General features: G+C 39.0%; 2 protein-coding genes across 6 annotated transcripts in view; both read left to right on the forward strand.

Annotated features, from left to right (window-relative positions):
* The first annotated feature begins 1,215 nt into the window (after nucleotides 1–1,215).
* Nucleotides 1,216–19,423, forward strand: part of hoxb3a (homeobox B3a) — a 28,702-nt gene continuing 10,494 nt past the window's right edge. For 3 of the 5 annotated variants that reach the window (XM_068653370.1, XM_049744347.2, XM_068653369.1), the window contains exons 1-2: nucleotides 1,216–1,381; nucleotides 9,706–9,960. Coding sequence is in view for 3 of the 5 variants with exons in the window: in XM_049744347.2 (XP_049600304.1) it covers nucleotides 9,947–9,960 (14 nt within the window). In the remaining 2 variants the exon portion in view is untranslated. Of the gene's footprint in view, nucleotides 1,382–8,438; nucleotides 9,628–9,705; nucleotides 9,961–12,190; nucleotides 14,084–19,423 lie in introns of those variants that run through there. The other 2 variants (XM_049744346.1, XM_049744351.2) reach the window with 2 other exon arrangements.
* On the forward strand, nucleotides 2,062–8,311 carry hoxb4a (homeobox B4a). Its single transcript, XM_049744355.2, has 2 exons — nucleotides 2,062–5,528; nucleotides 6,678–8,311. The coding sequence occupies exons 1-2, from the start codon at nucleotides 5,144–5,146 to the stop codon at nucleotides 6,950–6,952; spliced, it is 660 nt and encodes a 219-aa protein (XP_049600312.1). The 5' UTR covers nucleotides 2,062–5,143; the 3' UTR covers nucleotides 6,953–8,311.

Raw genomic sequence — 19,423 nt, forward strand, 5'->3', positions numbered from 1 at the left:
ATAATAATAATAATAATAATAATAATAACGGAAGGGTTTATTATTGTGGATATTCACGTGCACAAATAAGAAATATAAAATTATTTGTTATAGTTGTGGTAAGGACCTCCCACAGGTCAGCCACATGAACTGCATCCTTCAACTATCAAATTTTAAGGTTGCAATATTCCTATTGTTAGTCATTTTGCGTTTTGTCCTTTTCCTGCACCCAAGTCAGCTATAAAATATCGGATGCACTGCTAAAAACTAAATCATGGAGGAACCAATCTTGGTTCATCCTGAGTTCACCATTGATTGGGTTTAGTTCGTATTGCTTCCCTGTCTGTCTCCAACCTGAGTAATAACCAACCAATAGGCATGTATTTTTTTCTTCCTAAAGCATGATACTTATGTTTTGTACAAGAGTATGCGATCAAATGGGCATGAAGCAAACACAAATAATAACAAAAAATCCTCAAATGTGTTAATCCTCAGTACATATTAAAATGCAAAAAAAATGACAGATTTTTTATTTGAAATAATCTTTAATACTGTTTTTGTTATAAAGCCACAGATCTCGTGTGTGTCATTAATAGTTTCACGCCAAAAGGAAATGAGAAATGACATTCAAAGAGAAGAAAAATCGCTTTTAGAGAATAATATAAAGACCAGCCCACCCCCACTGCAACCATTGGCCATTTTTCTTCAAATTAATGACTCCCAATTCAATTTGCTATGACGGAGGGAGCGAAAATCACAATGCAGAACGACGGAGTAGGCGAGAGAGATGGGATAAGTGGCAGAAAGAAAGGAAGAGGAGAGGGGGGGGGGGCTGGAGAGAGAGATGGAGGGGGGGATATAGGGGCTCTTGCTTGGGGTGAACGAGAGGTCAGTAGTCACACCATGACGTTGAAAACATGGGGACGAGCCTCCTCCTTTTAACAAAGCCTTACCGCAGATTAATTGGAAAACTTGAGTCCACACGTACACGCACGCGCGCGCGCGCATACACACGCGCACAATGGGAGTCAATGCCTTGGAGAGCACGCAGTACTCGGCAGCCGTGAGCCTTCAACAGCTAGCTTGCATTAATCGCAGGGAAATACTGCAAGAGATGCTTGTTTTTAGCACCTATAGTCTGCTATGGTCGCTACTGATTTTTTTCTTTTTTGAGGAGTGTGTGGAAAATTACAGCGACTGACTTCCCATTTCTCCTTCTAGTTTGTAGACACCTTGTGGAGACGTCGAGGATCTCCGTGATGTCGCAATGGATGGGAGAGAACGCATGCTGAGAATACCGGAGTTGCGGATCAACGATACGAAAAGGATGCGTTTTAAAAAATGGGATAAGATAAGAGGATGGAAAAGTGGAGCTGGAGTCGGATTCGAGAGCTACGAAACAGTGAGTATAAAGCATCCTGTTAGGAGGGAGGGTGGGTGGGTGGATTTGTCATGCGTGCGCTTGCGTGGGTGTCAGGTGATGCTGCATGGTGATGAGAGGTTATGGGATACCACGTGCTGCAGAATTGTCTATGGCTTCTTGTGATTTAATTACAACATCATTTATCAGCGAATTTAAGTTGAATCGCCATTTTGCAATTACATTTTTTACAAATCAATCATTTTGCACGCACAAACCACATTGTCACTGTTTTGTATTTTTTTTCCTATTTCTTTTTGTAAGTTTGCAGCTATGATTCGTTTAATTCACAGTGAGGCCTGAGAATTTCTCATTTTTCTAATTCTGTCAGTCACTCTCCATAACAAAAGAACGAGGGATTGAGTCTAGGTTTATTTTTCCATATCCACAATGGAGCAAAACTGCATTTTTCTTATTTGCCGTTGCCACTTCTTTGTCCAGTGATTAATATTTCAAAACAATGACAAGACCAGTGTTTGCAAACAAGATCGGTGCACTCTGTAATATATTCATTTATATTTTACTCAATTTATAGCTTTAAAACCAAATGATTATTTTGTTTAGATGTAAGTAGTTTTACACACACATACACACGCGCGCGTGCACGCACACACACATTCACGTGCACGCAATACATAAGTTACAAATACCAATATCATCGTTTTAGTATTTATTTGCAGGAAATGATTTATAAATTTGTTTTTGTTTGGATAAATTCGAAATTTGCTTTGTTTTTGGCTTCCCATTCAAGTAGCAGCAGCTCCTAGATAAAACACAGACAACATCCGTGAACATTTAATATTTAATTGTGTTAACAGGCCGTGTAGGGCTTCACATATTGGATTTTGCTATGTATAGGAATAAATTACTAATCCAAAATGTCATTTTGGAGCATTATTTGAAGAAAAAGATTTTTTAAAAATACAGGAAAAGGCCAAGTTGCAATAGCATCATTGTTTGCATTATTATTATGCTAAATTTCGTGCATGGCCTCACTAAAAAGTATTTCTTGATGCCATTTTATGTTTGTTACATTACTGAATGACATATTTAGACAGCTTAACCCTGACCGTATACACAAAATACGAGTCAATATTAATTCCATACAACATAGCCATTTTACAACCATTTCCCACAAATAGAAGACTGAGTTAAATAAGCTTTTCTTTTCATTTGTCTTCAAGTCATGTTTGGATAGTAAGTATACAAATATTTGGTTTGGTTCACCAAATATAGCCGAGCTGGTGAGTGACTCTGGTAGCAAAGTGACCTCCATGTGAACTACGTTGTGCAGCCTAAACAAAAGCTGCTGCTGACAAACTTGACATAGGCAGGGGGAAGTGTCACAGTCACACTCAACACACCTTGATCGATATACTACCTGGGATGATGGCAACGGGGGTCAAGTTGAATGCTCCCACACCTGGAATTGAATAGAATGGAATAGAATGGCAGTTTTGGTGCAGTGTACATAACAACAAAAACAATTCGAGGTTCGTTGCAAACGCATAAGCTCTCCTTTAAATTGAAGTGCTGTCTGCTCATTGTTCAATTGATGTATGATGTATGATGTATGATGTATGAGCTACTGAAAACGGAGAATAGCAAGGCTGCCTAAAGCAAAGGACAAACATTATTGGTGGCACAAATATCAATATGGGAACACTATTGCTCACTATTGCCACACAATTAAATGTGCAAAAAATATATCTAATAATAAAATGCATTTTACAAGCTGCACTGAAAAAAAGAAAGAAAGAAAACAAAAAACATATACACGTATGCAAAAAAGAAAAACAAACTAGAAAGAAATGAAGAACTAAGGATGAACCATCCTCAATTAATTCTTTACTACGAAAATTAACTTTAATGAAGATATTTCCTGACGAGGTTCGAACGGAAGTAATTTGCGCTTTCATTCTTCCAACATGCATTTTTTTTTTGTATGGGCTCCTGTTAAAACATATATTTACACATATCTAATATTTCCATGTGTTTAATTAAATAATTATTCGTCTTCTATTATTATTATTGTTATTATTATTTGTTGTGCTTAATAGTTATGAAATACAATTGGTATTAAATTAGTATTCATTATTAATACAATTAGCATTATTTATTTTTTTGGTAAGCATATAGGCTATTCAATATTTTCTTTGCATTGTTATGTGACTTATATTATTGCATATTGTGTTAGTGTGGTTGAATGCTTCATGTCACTGTATAAACAAGCAAATTATAGATGCATACCTCGTACTTAATCTCCCCCACCCCGCCAACCGCAACCCTTTTCACTTGATGATTTAGTTGGTGCTTGATAACACTGCGGCAGTGGTGACAAGGAAGTGATGCGTCAAGCGAGCAATTTTTTTTTTTTTTTTTTCAGTCTCGTGGGCAGCATAAAGTGAAGGTTCAAGACGGCAAAAGTGTTTTAAGTTGAAACTCATCCCGTAAGCAATAATTATCGTTTGACGCAGCAAAGTGAGATACCCTGTCTTCTATATCTACCCTGTAGATCCGGATTTGTGTCAAAATCTTAAAAGCAATCACAAATTCGCTTCTAGGGGAGTATATAGTTGATTTATACACGACGGCACCGATGGATACTGTAAGAATAGCGCTTCTTTTTTTTTGTCTTTTAGCAAGCGCTCTCCAATTTTTTTAGCATGGATTTCAAATCATTTGCCACCAGAAGGAGGCTTTTAGCAAAGTCTCCATTGAAACAGTATTTGGACATATTAAATTGCCTTATCTATTCTGTAATTCTCGACGTTTTTAATTTTTTGTCATCCATCCATCCATCTGAACCACTTCTTCGTCATATCACATTGGGATATGTTATGCCTAAATGTGGCATTTAAATTATAATTGTATCGTTATTGTTGATTGTATTAATTGTATTTAGCTGCATGTATGATTTTAAATTAAGTTTCGTGGACATATGCAGTACTGTACATTAAGATTTAGTCAATTTGTGACTAATATTGCTTATTGAAAATAGTCCATGGACAAAATATTGCGGGTGGAGGTGTGCATTAACCATGTCAGTGGTGTTAATAAGTGCGCGTGCGTGTGTGTAGACATGTGCGATTTTGACATGGCAGCAAATTTAAATTACTGTAAGTATATTACAGATAAATATCAAATGAAGGTAGCAGTGTAACCTTTTTTGGTTGATGATTTTTTTATCGATCCCAAACTGGATATAGAGCTGTGTCTGACAGCTGTTGGGTGGCCGCACAAGAGTCCATTTCTCTCTCCCTCATTAACACTAATTTACAAAGACTAAATTGATCGGTTGCGATAATCAATAGATTATAAATTGCAAATTTTAATCGAACTCATTTGATTTCCAAAAATTTGATAGCAACTCATGCATGATAGGCATCTCTGCATACTTTCAAGGGATTTAATATATAGTGGGGGGTATTTAAATGCAGGGCAGCATGCGCGATGTGGGGGAGCGTGGCGGGGAGGGAAAGTATTGGGAAGACTTGTTTGTGACTGCACACAAAATGAGAGCATACAACAAGGCGCGTGCGGGGCAGTGTGTACACTTAATCTCATTTCCTTGTCCACGCGGCGAGTCCCGCTCCAGTTCAATTGGCTCGCTGTAGTCACATGACCGCTTAACTTTCTTCACTTGACAGAAAAGTAGGAGGGTTCAGCGGAACAGGAATGACCGACGAGTAAAGGGATGCGGTATCAATTTTAGTTATATATTATGTACAAGGAGTGGAATAAATGGTCATGAGCTCATATTTGATCAACTCCAGCTATGTGGATCCTAAATTCCCACCCTGCGAGGAGTACTCACATAGCGATTATCTACCCAGCAACTCTCCGGACTATTACGGCCAAAGAAATGAAACCACCGCCTTTCTACCGGACTCTGCTCTCTACCATCAGCAGGAGCGATCGGAGCCACAATATACTCTATGTCAGCCTGCCTCGGTGGTGATGCCCCCTCGTGGTCTGGCTATTCCCCAGATTGGTGTCGAGCGAGACTCAGTGACACCCAGCCCGCCTCAGTCGCGGGAGCAGCCGCCCCTCAGCCGAAACAGCCCCGCAAACACAAAAAATGACCCGGTGCTGTATCCGTGGATGAAGAAAGTCCACGTAAACACTGGTAAGTGCTGCGTACAAACTTCCTTTTCTTGATCTGTAGTCGTCCGCGGTCACAATCTGCGGCTTTCTCTCGGGTTCGACTTGGACTCGTAGTCCTTGGAGATTTACGATCGTCTGTTTGCACGGCCAACATAATTACACCCCCCATAAATTTTTATTACACCTCTACGCCGAGGTGCCTTTTTGAAGTCCGATCACAGGCTCGAGTCCTTGCTTTATGACAACGCAGACTGAACTCATAAGTTAGGTTTTATGCTGTGGTAATTTGATTTTAAGTGGTAGGTTTGTATAAACTGTGCGCTCCACACTGTCGAGCCTTCCTTCCCCACTCCATGTTCAAGGGGTGGGGAAGTTTTATGGCATCTGAAATATTCCTGTTTATGGAGCACGCCGTAAAACACTAATGCAAAGGCAAATACCGCAATCTATTATATCTTCTCAGGTGACTGTACATATGGCTTGTTCGTTCGACGATGTAAAGGCAATTTAGACCACTCGTGAATGCATGGACATAGTGCAGTTATAAAATAATGGCAGTTTCTTGTTGCTTTTTTAGAGGGTCATTCATTCAGGCCCACCCTCCCACCTCTATGTTGGCAGACAATCAACGCCCCTTAGCTTGCTGTGCGTCGTGGCCGTGCAGACGTAGGGGGTAAAAAAGCGCTCCTTAATTTTAAATGCTTATCACTCCTGGTGGTCCCAATAATTAGATCATTCTGGTGTATCGTTGCAAACGAGTGCGGTTCACCACCACAAAATGTACATTTGATCTTCATTTTTTTGTATAAAATCACATTTTATTGTGTCGATGGGGGTGGGGACTGCTTGCTGGGGGGGGGGGATTTAAGATCACGTGATACGTGTAGTCCCTTGCCATAAGCGCTTTTTTTTTAATCAATAGAAAGAAAATCACGACCATTGATGCTACGAATATTCTTATTATTATTAAGATAGCTAATTTGCATATAGTAGCATCCCTCCCCCTTTACCCCATCACGTGTAGGAAGCACATTATTATTATTATTATTATTATTATTATTATTATTATTATTATTATTATTATTATTATATGATAATAATATAATTATTATTATTAATGTTGTTTCTGCTGTTCAGAATATGAATACGGTACTTTATTCTTTATTCACAGTAAATTCAAACTACACAGGAGGCGAGCTGAAGCGCTCTCGGACAGCTTACACCCGCCAGCAGGTTCTGGAGCTTGAGAAGGAGTTCCACTACAACCGATACTTGACGCGCAGGCGCAGGGTGGAGATAGCGCACACTCTGTGTCTATCCGAGCGCCAGATCAAAATCTGGTTCCAGAACCGGCGAATGAAATGGAAGAAGGATCATAAATTGCCCAACACCAAGGTCCGCACTGGGAATAACGCAAACGCTCAAGATTTAAATGGCTCCACCTGACCATGCACATGCAGAAATCGAGTCCATCTGCTCTTGCCGCATTTCCGCCACCCAAAACGAAGCTGTAAATAAAAACTGTGGACCGGAATAACCTTGACTGACTTGGAAGCTTGCTTGTATGTGTCGTCAGTAATGGGCCGGACACAAAAGGGAGTTCACCGTTCGAACACTATTGACAAAGAGCCCGATTGAAAGAATTCCAGTATGTGTCAAATACAATTTCACGCTTCAATTCTAGGAAAGTGTTTTCTTTTCTGCCGACAGAAAGGCATTTTCTTCATTTCAATGTTAAATTTGGAATTATTTGTTTATTCTGTGGCTATAAAACTGAAAATATTGGTGAATTGATTAAAAGTGGTTCTGCACTGGCCACGCAACATACCATAAATAATATAAAAATATGAGCTCTATTCACGTGTCACCCGGCTTCCACAATGAAAAACTTCTATTAATAATGCGATCAAAATATGAATATTTATTGAACAATTTTTTTACGGTTATTTTCATTGGTCGCAAAATATTGATTTAGATACCGAGAATGACACGGAGCGCTGTCTGTTGATAACACCGACGTATAACAGACTGCTCAAACAAAAAACAGGTTCAGTAGTGATGACTGTATCACAGTATTAGACACTTCCGAAAAAAAAATCGGTTACATTTTATGAATATGTAGTAAACTGAGGCAATCTTCCACTTTTTTCCTCCAAATAATCACATGATATATGATTTTACCATATCTTAAGCTTATGCAATCAATGCACATGTTTGAATTTAGTAACTCCAAATGACTTTTGGGTGCGTATTTGTATTATATCCCAAGTACGCACTAAATTCAGCGCTACAATATTACCTCAGCTGCACGTTTACGTTTTATTTCAGTCTTCAATGAAGTGACGCATTTCAAGCAGTCTTAGTTTGAGTATTATATGGCGAGTTCGATCAAATTGCAATAAATTGCTCTGTCGCGCGCCTCTGTACTTTTCAAAAAGCAAATGTGGCATTGCTCTATTCAGACATCATAAAAATGAAGCCTTTTGTTGCATGAATTAATCATTTGTTGTATGAAATACGCGCACACGGTGTCGCTCCGTGTTTTATTTAAACGAAGTGTTATCCAATTTACATTCCAAAGATAATGATTGTTCATAATAATAATAATGATAATAATGATGCTAATAATGATAATAATAATAATAATAATAATAATAATAATAATAATAATAAAAATATACTCTCGTATTTGATTGATTGGTAATGTTGAAGGTGTTACCTCACGGATATGTATATCACATTTGTGTTTATATGCTGTCTTACTTGCTATGATTTGTAAATACAAAATAAATACATGCCTGAAAATGCGTTGTTTTCCATTATCCTCTATTTTCCTTTCAGGAGTTATAATTTGATTCTGAGGTATTTCCCCTTGAATATTATTTCATATTATTGACAGCTGTCATGTCTAGCAAATGCAATGTTGTATAAAAATGTGTATAAATGTGTATACAATTACATAGGCTACTACAAAATGCACTGTTCAATATGATTTCAATGTTCCCAAGAAACACAAAGCCCGATTGTCTTGAGAAATCAGAGACTCACGATGATTAATTTTGCCTTGCCGCTAGTGATCTTGGTACATTACGTCCTGTAATCTCGTTTTAAATCACAAACCGTATTCTGTTTCGCCCCCTTTCCTCTGTTAATTTAACGTCAGTGTGCAGCACATTGAACCATTTGAATAATAATAATAATAATAATAATAATAATAATAATAATAATAATATTTGATTCTAGCCTTTGAATGCGTTAATGAATGTATAGTTTCTGCACAACTGTTTTTTTTTTTCCCCCAGCATAAGCGTTGAGTGCGCATGTGTGTTTTAGAGGGAAAGGGTCGGCACCATAGCTCAAACCCTGACAAGCAAATAGATAATCAACAAGACGAATGACTTCTTTTGTAAGGCTCGGCTCCCGTATTAATTTTCATTTTCTTCTAGAGCAGGTATCGAAAAATAAAGAGCAAGAGAGGGTGTGGGGCGAGAAAATACCATTCCTCTCGATGAACTTTAAACTAAAAATGTGCCCCCTAAATTGGTCCACTCGTATTCCTCGGCCCAGAGAAGATTCCCCATTACATGTTGGCTGATTTCTCTCCGGGCCCCTTGCCAAAGAGACTCCCCTTGGCCATTTATCTATTTTCTTCCATTTATGAAAGCCTATTGCTCCGTAAAGAAACACGCCCAAATATATGTTCGAATACCCAACAAAACAAATTAGAATAGTGTCGCATATGCTTGACTTCCTCTTGCATCTTTACGTGCACCTGCTTTTTCCATCTTTTATGCATGTAACAACATGGGCACGGATTTACCGTGCGCTAAATAACAATAGCATATTACTTCAAATACGTGCATAACCACAATATTTTATAATATATCAAACATTCACAGAATCTTGCCCCTCAGTATTTGATTTAATCTTGAAATAAATGCATGCTATGGTTACCCAAAATGCAATGAGATGCATTCGAAGTAGTTTTCAAACACAGCTGGACCTTCTTGCTTTCTTTTAATGAGGGAATATATTTTCGTGAGGATTGCCCTCGCCTTGTGAAAAGTTCACCTCCATTATTGGGAAACAGGAGAAAGAGGACTGCCCCCGAGAAGAAAAATGTGAGAATTATACAAAAAAATAATCATTAATCACTAGTTCTTCTTAAACCCTTTTCTTTTTCTATTGTCATCTCGCAGCTTCCTCCAAGGCCCCTTCTGTCAGGAGGTGCGAGGGGCCAAGGAACAGAAGAAAAAAGAAAGAAAACGTCTAGGAAGACATCCCCTCCTCCAACACAACAAGAAAGATTTTTTTTTTTTCCTACTGATTCATTCACGGGCTATTTTTACGCCCTTCGAGAGTAGAAGACAGAAAAACAGTTTTCCTTCTCATTGGAAAGAAGATAGGAACTCGAGAAGATGGCGAAGAGTTTCATAAACAATGTGCCCTGCAAGGTAAGGCCTGCGTAGTTTTAACATCTCCGGTTTTGTATTTTGTCTTCCTTGCTTGTTTTGAAATGGCTCCTTGGCATTTTAATGGTTTTATTGCCCTGTGCGAATTAGAAGGCTGGGCTTGCATGCGCGCGCATGCAGGCACGCGTAGCGCTTGTGTGTGCGCGCATGTCTGGTACAAATCACAGCCTTGGTGTTATTTTTTTTCTTTTTCCTTTTGTGTTTATGTAGCATGTGACCGGCCGCCTCGGCGTTAAAGCGTTACTTCTACATTTGTCACACATCTGTTTAAGTGCGTATTTGCTATTTATTAAATCTGTTCATTTCAATTAAATACACAGGCACACACACAAATTGATTCTGCATGGTAAATGGTTATTTTTTGAGCCAAGATTTTTTTTTTTTTTTTAATGACTGCAAACGATCGCAGGCCTTCTTGCATGGGCCTGTGTGTTATCTATTGAACAGAGCTGCCGTTTGACCCCAAAAGAAATCAATCTGACCAGATTAGAAATAAAAGGGCAAAAGCTCTGGTGTGTCTCAAGGGGATGGAAGCCGCTGCTACATTCAATACTCGGAGAAGTGAGCGAAACAAATGGAAAAATATGCAGTTGCGCAGCACAGCGTGTTGCGGATTGATGATTGTCCGGGGCCGGTGGTCAGAATGGGTTCAAACAGGGGACACGTTTTTCTGACCGATGAGGTCGAGTGACTCTGAAGCAAGAGGCTGACCTGTGGTTATCCCCCCCTCCCTATGTTACCCGCCTTGACCTCGCATGGGTTCTACAGCCTCTGCTCATTCGGACATTCCCAGACCTCCTGAGGCCCTGCCTGGCCCCTTAGTCATAACATGCCGAGTTTAGGGCACTGTAAACCATGGAGAGTCAGAGACAAGGAACCCTATCACCTTTGGAGAGGTCAGATTCAGGTCACAGTTAAACGGCTAGATTGATATATATCCAGTCACATAGATATACAGTTGATAAAAATAGACATCACAGTAAAGTACTCAAATATTTATTTTAAAACCAACCTCAGATGAAACAAGTTGATGTGCATACAACAAAAGATTATCAAACATAAGACAATTCAAGATTAAATAAAAAAAATGATGCTGGGGAAAATCTTGTTTAGCTGGTATGTGCTAAGATGCTGCGCACACGACATACCAAAATATTTGAGATAACTGCGCTTGATGTAAAAACAGGTGCAACTTCATTTTCACACTGCATGGGGCAAATCGAGTTAAACGTGTTTGTGAATATGGTGGACAGCACTGGGTGTGGATATGCCCGGCAAATCGAGCACATTTTCTCTTTTTTTCTCATTGGCAGATGTGCAAATCTGGTGAGAAAATGTAGAACACATTTTATAATAACCATGTTTAACTTGTGGAGGTGATTTTGGTGATTTGGTGGACACGTGGTGGATGTCATTGTATTTCATTAATACGAAGCGTGGGAATTCAATTCATTGAACATATTATGACCATTATCATAATATATATATTTTTTTAATAGCACCCCTCTGACCATGCGACACAACTATTTTGTGGGGCGGGTGTCACATGGCCATAAGGTTGTGGTTGCAATATGTGGGAGGGAGAGAGAGAGAGAGAGAGAGAGAGAGAGAGAGAGAGAGAGAGAGAGAGAGAGAGAGACTCTGATTTGTCTGTGCCATGCAATTGATGCAATTGACAAGCGACCAATCCAGCTCATGACGAATGAACAAGCGGTTTATGGATCACATGTCAAATTATCAATATGTGGACGGTATGTGACTGCATTCAGTCATCACTGACTGCATGATATTTTTTGTGACACCTTGATATTTAATTAAACCTATAGTCATTAAACAGTGTGGTAAATAATTTAATAAAATATGGACATCTCCATTTAAGAAAGACCTTTGTAAAACCTTAACGGGAACTTTTTTATTATTATGAACTGAGCTCCAGAGGTTGTTTCCGACACATCCACCGCACAGGTCATGAAACCGGCCAAGGGAAGAACTCACGGGTGGCGCTCTGCAATATATTTTAAAAAGCAGTTGTGACTCGAGGCAGATTTACGAGCAGCAGTGAAAAAAAATATCAACATGTCAGAGCTTCGTAAATCAATCTCTCTGCCTCTGTTGATGCTGTAGTTATAACAACAAAAACAACAGTAATAATAATAATAATAATAATAATAATAATAATAATAACAATAATAATAATTGATTAGGCTATTCGTTACCATCAATCAAATAAGCATCTCAGGTAATACATTTCTTTTCTTCATTATAACAAAATGACATTTTCAGTTTGTCTCGTTTAGTACTTAAAACAGATTAATGATTAACATAAAGGAAGACTGAACCTTCCCTAATCCATCACGTTCCGCACGAGACCGCAGGATTCTTAAGGTTTGCATGCGTTTGCATGGTTACACCAAATATATTTGTCATTGAGATTACACAATATTTAGATCACTATTTTAATTGAATTGAAACTTAACAGTGCAATATTAACATATAGAAGAACAAGAAGCGACTTTGCAGTACTTCAATTTTTAAATCAACGTGATTTGCTTTTATTAGGTTACATTCTGTTTTGGGGATTAATGTTGTATTGCTTCAGTTGCGGCAATGTGGCACATTTGGCAAAAGCTGATTCGTTGTCTGGCCGCTCTGGTTCCTCTGCTGCATGCTTATCTTAGCTGTTGTTCACACTCCGAGTACTATAATTTATGGCCATCATTACAGACGCCATCATCATCACTGCAAATGTTTGATTTCAATCTTCTTATGGGGAGAATAGAAAAGTGCCATATTGCTCTTTGTACGCCTTTAATTAAATGATTAATATAAATGATAACTCCTTTTTATCAGAATGTGTTTTTTTTTATTAATGCAATTGGTTTATCCCCTTCCGGAATATAAATTTGTTGTAACGAAAATGTTCAGGTTTATTGTTGAACTTGGATGGGTTCTTGTGGGTTCAGGTAGCTTCTTGTTTGACCTTGAAGAATTTCTTGCTTGAAAAAGCAAGATGAGCTTTTCTTCCATGTTCCAATGTTGCATGCATTAGAACTCTGGAACCAGCAGGACACATAAGAGCCAAATTGATTCTTGCTTCAATTGTTGTGGCAGGACGGGAGTTCATTCTTCGACTATATGGTTGCTGTATTTTTTTATGCAGAGCTATTTTGATCAAGTTACACTGAAGACGGTTGACTGCCTCTAAACAATTTATAACATCTTTCAAAAGTGACTCTGAGTCACTAGAGCTTGTTTTTATTATTATTCTAGCCCATTTGTTATTAGAGGGAGGATGTATTCCAACGACAAGAATGCAGCACAGATTTTGTAAATATTTAACAATTAGGAAATAGACTGTTTGTAAATGTAAGACAAAGACTAAAACAAATGAAACTTAAAAAAATGCATATTTCTGATTAAAACAAATATTTAGAAATTAAAGCCAGGGCACTTCAAGGAATTCCTCCTCCTCTGCAGAACGGCGCAGTTATTTTTAAGAGCACCGCACAGTATTTTTAATTCTTGGCCCACTCGATTTTTTTTTACCTCTTGTACTAAAATATGCGCCATTATTCTTGGGTTGGCATTTTCCATTTTATGTCAAATAACATATCGGAACAGGCAACAACTCCGCTACCGCACTTGCAGAGGTTGCAGAATCTTTCTTTATCTGTCTAGAAATATAACGCCAAGAAAAGGTCTCTCGCCTGCTGCGTGTTAGTGTCGTGGAAAATTAAACTATTTTTTTTCAAACAAAAAAGGAGGGGAGGAGGAAAACACGACCCCCACTCAAAGCAGAGCGAGAAAATAGGGGGGAGAAAGAGAGAGCGACAGAGAGAGAGAGAGAGAGAGAGAGAGAGAGAGAGAGAGAGAGAGAGAGAGAGAGAGAGAGAGAGAGAGAGAGAGAGAGAGAGAGAGAGAGAGAAGGGGGCTGCAATATAACAAATTTGGACGGGTGTGCGTCTTGCGGGTCGTTGTGGACACAACGTGAGTATTGCGGAAGAAAGAGGACCTGCGTGGGGGGGAACGAAAGCACCCTCCTTCGACGCTGCACTTCTCTCGCCTGCATCCATCACTGGCTCATATAGGCTTTTTAAACACCTTGGTAAATATCCCCCCCAAAAATAACAATAGTGATATTTGACTCATTGTGCATGTTGCTGTCGTGTTGTTTACACATCTTCCTCCGCCCATAATCATCATCATAAGCCATTTTGTACAGTGTGAAATCAATGTTAGCCGATGGCTGTTTATATCTTAAGAAGCACTTTTATATTCTCTCCATCTCTCTCCCCCCCATCACTTCCTGTCTGCCTCTGCATTCCTCTCTCTGTCCATCCCTCCCTCTCTCCCTTTCCCCTCGCAGCCTCCCTCTCTCTCTCTCCTTCTGCTTTTTCTCCCTGTCAGCTAGCAGCCCAGCTACTTCTCTTGATTTATAGTGAGACTGGGTGTCAGCGTGCGGCCGCGCCTGCCATTGTGTGTTTGTGGGGGAGTGCTTTTGTTTATGGCATTGCACGCGATAAGTCGTGAAGCGATGGTGTGAAGGAAACGACGGCCGATGGAGCGATGATACACTAGAGACCAGTAGAGATTGGCTCCTCTCTCAGTTCTCCTTCTTTTCCCCTTCTTGCATATATGACTTTATTTTCTCTACCTTCCATCCAGCACCCCCCCCCCCCCCCATGCTTTTTTTTTTTTTTCCTGTGCAATGATTAGCTCAAATGTTTTTTTTTTCTTGGGAGTTTCAGCTCCGGGTGTTAAATTTCTGCAGTGAGCAATTAACTGAAAATTAGGTTGACACAGTGGAAGCCCCGGCTGCCATGAAATCTCACCGAGAGTATTTCATCCAGCTGGGAGGTGTGACAAAATCCAAGTTACGGATTAAGATGGAGTTTAAAGCCTTCTAATTGGCAATTGACCGCGAGTTTGAATATTTCATAAAGTATAGGAGACTCTTGTAGTGTTATTTTAGTCAAAATTCCCTGTTAGTGTGTCGAACGGACTAAAAACAAATGTGCCGTCCATTTTCATAATGTTTACTCCCAAATTGTTTTTTTTTTAAAATATAGCTGCAGATAAGGCTGTTATCCGTTATTCATGTCAGTATTCAGTGTCTCTGCTTTTACTCAAACCCTCCACCCTCGATTAAACTATTCTCAAATGGCGAAGCAGAACAGAATTTAGGAGCAGTCTCTGTGTGAATGAGGATATGAAATATGAACGTATGTATTTCTGCTTCTTGAGAGCATAGGATAAAAAAAAAACAGTATGCAATACGGGTAACTTCAAGTTTTTATTATTATTATTATTAGAATTTCACCAAAATAATCGTATTCATGCTAAAATACATTAAACAAATAAAATACAATAACAATGGGGTTGGAATTGCTTTATGATAGCATTTCAAACGAATTCCATACATGTCCACTCCTCCCATCTTACTCCATTAGATCAAACCTCAGTGTAACCAAATTAGAGTTGATCCGCAATTTCCCGTCATATATTGATGAAAATGGGAGCATGAGGCGTAACTTTTGAAAATGTGTATTCCTTCTGTCTGCTGATGTGTAAAATATATGCCACAACACTGGGCTTTGTCCTTTTACATGTTATTAGCATTTTTATCATTATTATTATTTATAAGCAATGGTAGCCAGCGCATTTAAAATATATATATATTTTTGAATATAAAGCGCATGCCAAATTCCACTTTAGTGGAAGCGCACCAGAGTAAGTGGCAGCAATTCACTTTTCTTATCTTATCTTTAGGTATGCGGCCACTTTTAAGTACGTTTGCTCTGGAAAGATAATGCCAAATCCGCGTAAAATAGTTCAAATATTTGAAGAAACATTATCACCCAAATAGCGAAGGGGGTTATCAAATCGCTCGAACTCTTCGCGTCCACAAATCAAAAGTTCTGTATCGGTTGCCGTAAATGAATATTTAGGACCCGAGCAGCGACTGCTGCGATGTCTATTTTGTTTTTATAAAGAATACTTCTTCTTCGTCGTCGTCTTTAATCAGGTTTATATTTTGTCATTTGTGGTCCAAGGCCAGGCAAAAGTAAATCCATAATAATGACAAGCGGTAATACTTCACAAAAACGGCCCGTGTCGTCTTCGTCACGAGCACGATTTTAAAGCTATAGAATTTCATTAAAATTATGCGTTGCAACGTTATGAACACTACAATTAAAGTGTTTGTCGGATCCTGCACGTAGGATGTGTCTGCAGTGAACGAATATTTTGGAGTCTTACATTAAAAATTGTACACCTAAATATTATATGGAAAAAAAGACACGCGCATAAATAGCCTATAAATACAAGCACAAAAGGCAAACAAATAATTTAAAGAGTAGTTTGTGAATATAAAACAGATAAAGTACCTAAAGAAAGCAGGTAAGGAAAAAAAACGAAATAATCAGTCTTCGAAACGGTCAAAAATAAATCAGGCGACAACAAGGCTCCCTGAATTGTGCATGCCACAGGATTTAAGCGATGTAAACTTAACAGGTTAACAAATCCGTATCAACATGTAACATCCGTAATATGTGTTATTTTTAAAGCTTTATACATCTGCATTTTGTGCAATTATTATTATTATTATTATTCTTATTATTATTATTATTATTATTATTATTATTATTATTATTCGCTGTTGTTTCCCTCGTTGTGTCTGGATTTTTTTTTTTTTTTTTCTTGCGGCCGCGTGGGCATGTCTATACGCGTGGGAAGATAACACAATCCATACAAAGGCAGAAGAGCAAACAAAACAAAGCGCACGTTTCCGTTCGTATTTTACCCTTTTGTGTTTTAGCGGCGGGTTTGGTCCTAATCCGCAGCATGTTAAAACAAAATTGCAATGACGTAAATATTAATTTGCCATCATTTCAACGTAACACATGATTGCAAATAAATATTTACGTCATTGCATATATATATATATATATATATATATATATATATATATATATATATATATATATATATATATATATATATATATATATATATATATATATATATATCTTCTTGTTCCACTGCTGATTGCTCTCAGTTTGACGCCATGTAATAACCAACATCTGGACCGCGTGCAGGCAAGACAGACAGGCAGGTCAAAACGAACCTCACCGACCCCCCTGGCCCGCATCAACCAGGCTGCCCTATTGGACAGAGACAAGAACCAGAATCCCCCTCCTTCTCCCCGACTGCTAAGGCATCTCTTGGCTCTCAGTTGGCTGCTCGGTTCAGAAAGAGTTCACTCAGTCATTCCGGTACATCCCGCACATAGGCAAAATCGGAACCGCAGGGTCCAAACCACCACAGGAAATGTGAAGGGAGAGAAGCAGGTTAGTAGAAATTTGATGCTTATGCAATGTCCAATACGTGGACGATATTATTAGAAAAACGTGACAGAATAGCGTTTAGAAAAAGGTTTTATTTTGCAGTCTTAATCCCATTTTGTGTCATTGGTAGTACACAAATGCTCTGGGAATAAGAAGCCTGCAGCGCAGTGCAGGAAGAGAACGCAGAGAGAGCGCCTGCGCGTTTTTTTTTTTTTTTTTTTTAAAGGTAGCGGAAAAAAGGGGCCCAGACCTAGCAGACCACATCTGCTTGTGATGCCAGCCAGCAGTGAGAGCATTTAAATTCGCAGTGAAAATCAATCAATGCTTTCCCGAAACAAAACACCGTGCTGCTTTTTTGTCAAAATGTCCTCAGGATAAATTTGATCCAAGCAAATCACCAAAAATAAATCCAGGTAAGTTGTGCCCACGCGTATGCATCTTGCATGCTCATTCATTGTCCTGCTGATGTGCGTTTCCGAAGCATGCATGCCGATCCCACGCGCTGTCACTGTCCTGCTTGCCAATGTTCTCTGGAGCTCACTGAGATGTTCATGCGGCGTCCCCACGTGTTTGCTCCGCTCGTGGACAAAAAACTCGGTTCCCTCTGTGCGTGTCAGTGAATCATTCCTATGACAGATGCCTTGGATAGGTAACAAACAAGGGGCCTGCAGCCTCGCCACTCTCTCTCTCTCTCTCTCTCTCTCTCTCTCTCTCTCTCTCTCTCTCTCTCTCTCTCTCTCTCTCTCTCTCTCTCTCTCTCTCTCTCTCTCTCTCTCTCTCTCTCTCTCCCCCCCATGCACAAGAACAAGGCAGAAAGGAAGTAAGAGAACGTGCATGTAGCATTAAATGGATCCTGGCAGCCAGGTGGAAGGAAAAAAAAAAAGATCTATAGCTGCACAATGATTTATGATGGTGTGAACAGATTGTTTACTCTCAACTTGCACCGCACTCTTGTCCTTGCTTTTGTCTCATCCTCAAATTTCAGTAATGTGCTACCATGTGTGGAGAGGTCAAAAGTTTGCTACAATATAGAGCCATCGTGTGGCAAACAGTTTCTAATAGTTCATATTGGTTTTGGACACTTTTGAAACATCAATTACTATATATATGGGCAGAATAAGATAAAATAAGCACACATGAGAAAAAAAAACTGCTGTGGTGTCTTCCTTGATGTCAGGGCTTTCTTTGAGTTTGAGGTTAAAGATTAGCATCTCTGATAAAGATTAACTCCACCATCAATGGAAGGTGCTGATGACATGAATGTCTGACCAAGGGGTGAATACTTTAGTGGTGTGCTTTGCCCATACACAAAAGTACTTTGACACGTTGGTAAACTCATTGCTCAGCCTAAGGTGTAATGCCAAATCGTTGGAGTGCAAAATGCAAATTAGGGGGTCACCATTTGAGTTGGGGGAGTTGTTTAACTTAATCTGAGCTGATTTATTTCAGTATAGACGGTGTAGTTGGGCATTTTATTAAAGTTGTCATTTGTTAGCAGCTTATTGTTGTAGTTTTGAAATCGCATCACTGGCCATGGATGGAGGGTGCAAAAACAATTGGGGGCGGGGCTAGAGGCATGAGGTCATGAGATAATAATACTTTTTTCTTGGCCTATTCATTCATTCAGAAATTTTACCAACTTATTTCTTCAGTCTGACTTTGAGTTACAACCAAAGTGTAATGAAACAAAGACCAGAAAGAGACTCCCAACACTGCATTTTTAGTGCACATGACTTTTGAAAAGCAGTGTTGACAGATGTGCTTGTGTGTCATCAACCTGCAGGAGGAAGAAGGAAGGAGATAAAAAGTATCGCAATGAAAGACCTGTCGTCACTTCCCATTTAGTGTCTGAGGTCATGGTGATGATGTTGCATGACTGTTCGACCTCATTAAACATTTTCAAAATGACTTGATGAGAAATGTCGCTTTGGAAGGGGGAAGGGTTTTTGTTTTATAATAATTTCACGGTGGAATGATTACATAGTTGACAAATAAAATGAAGTAAGATTGGCTGCAAAAATTGCAAAAAAAATACCCCTCCTGACCTATTTTGTCAAAATTTTGGCTCATCAGCTGAATTGTTGACTCCAGAGGCGGCC

Source organism: Syngnathus scovelli, chromosome 16 (assembly GCF_024217435.2).
Source record: "Syngnathus scovelli strain Florida chromosome 16, RoL_Ssco_1.2, whole genome shotgun sequence".
In the NCBI taxonomy this organism is placed as follows: Eukaryota; Metazoa; Chordata; class Actinopteri; order Syngnathiformes; family Syngnathidae; genus Syngnathus; species Syngnathus scovelli.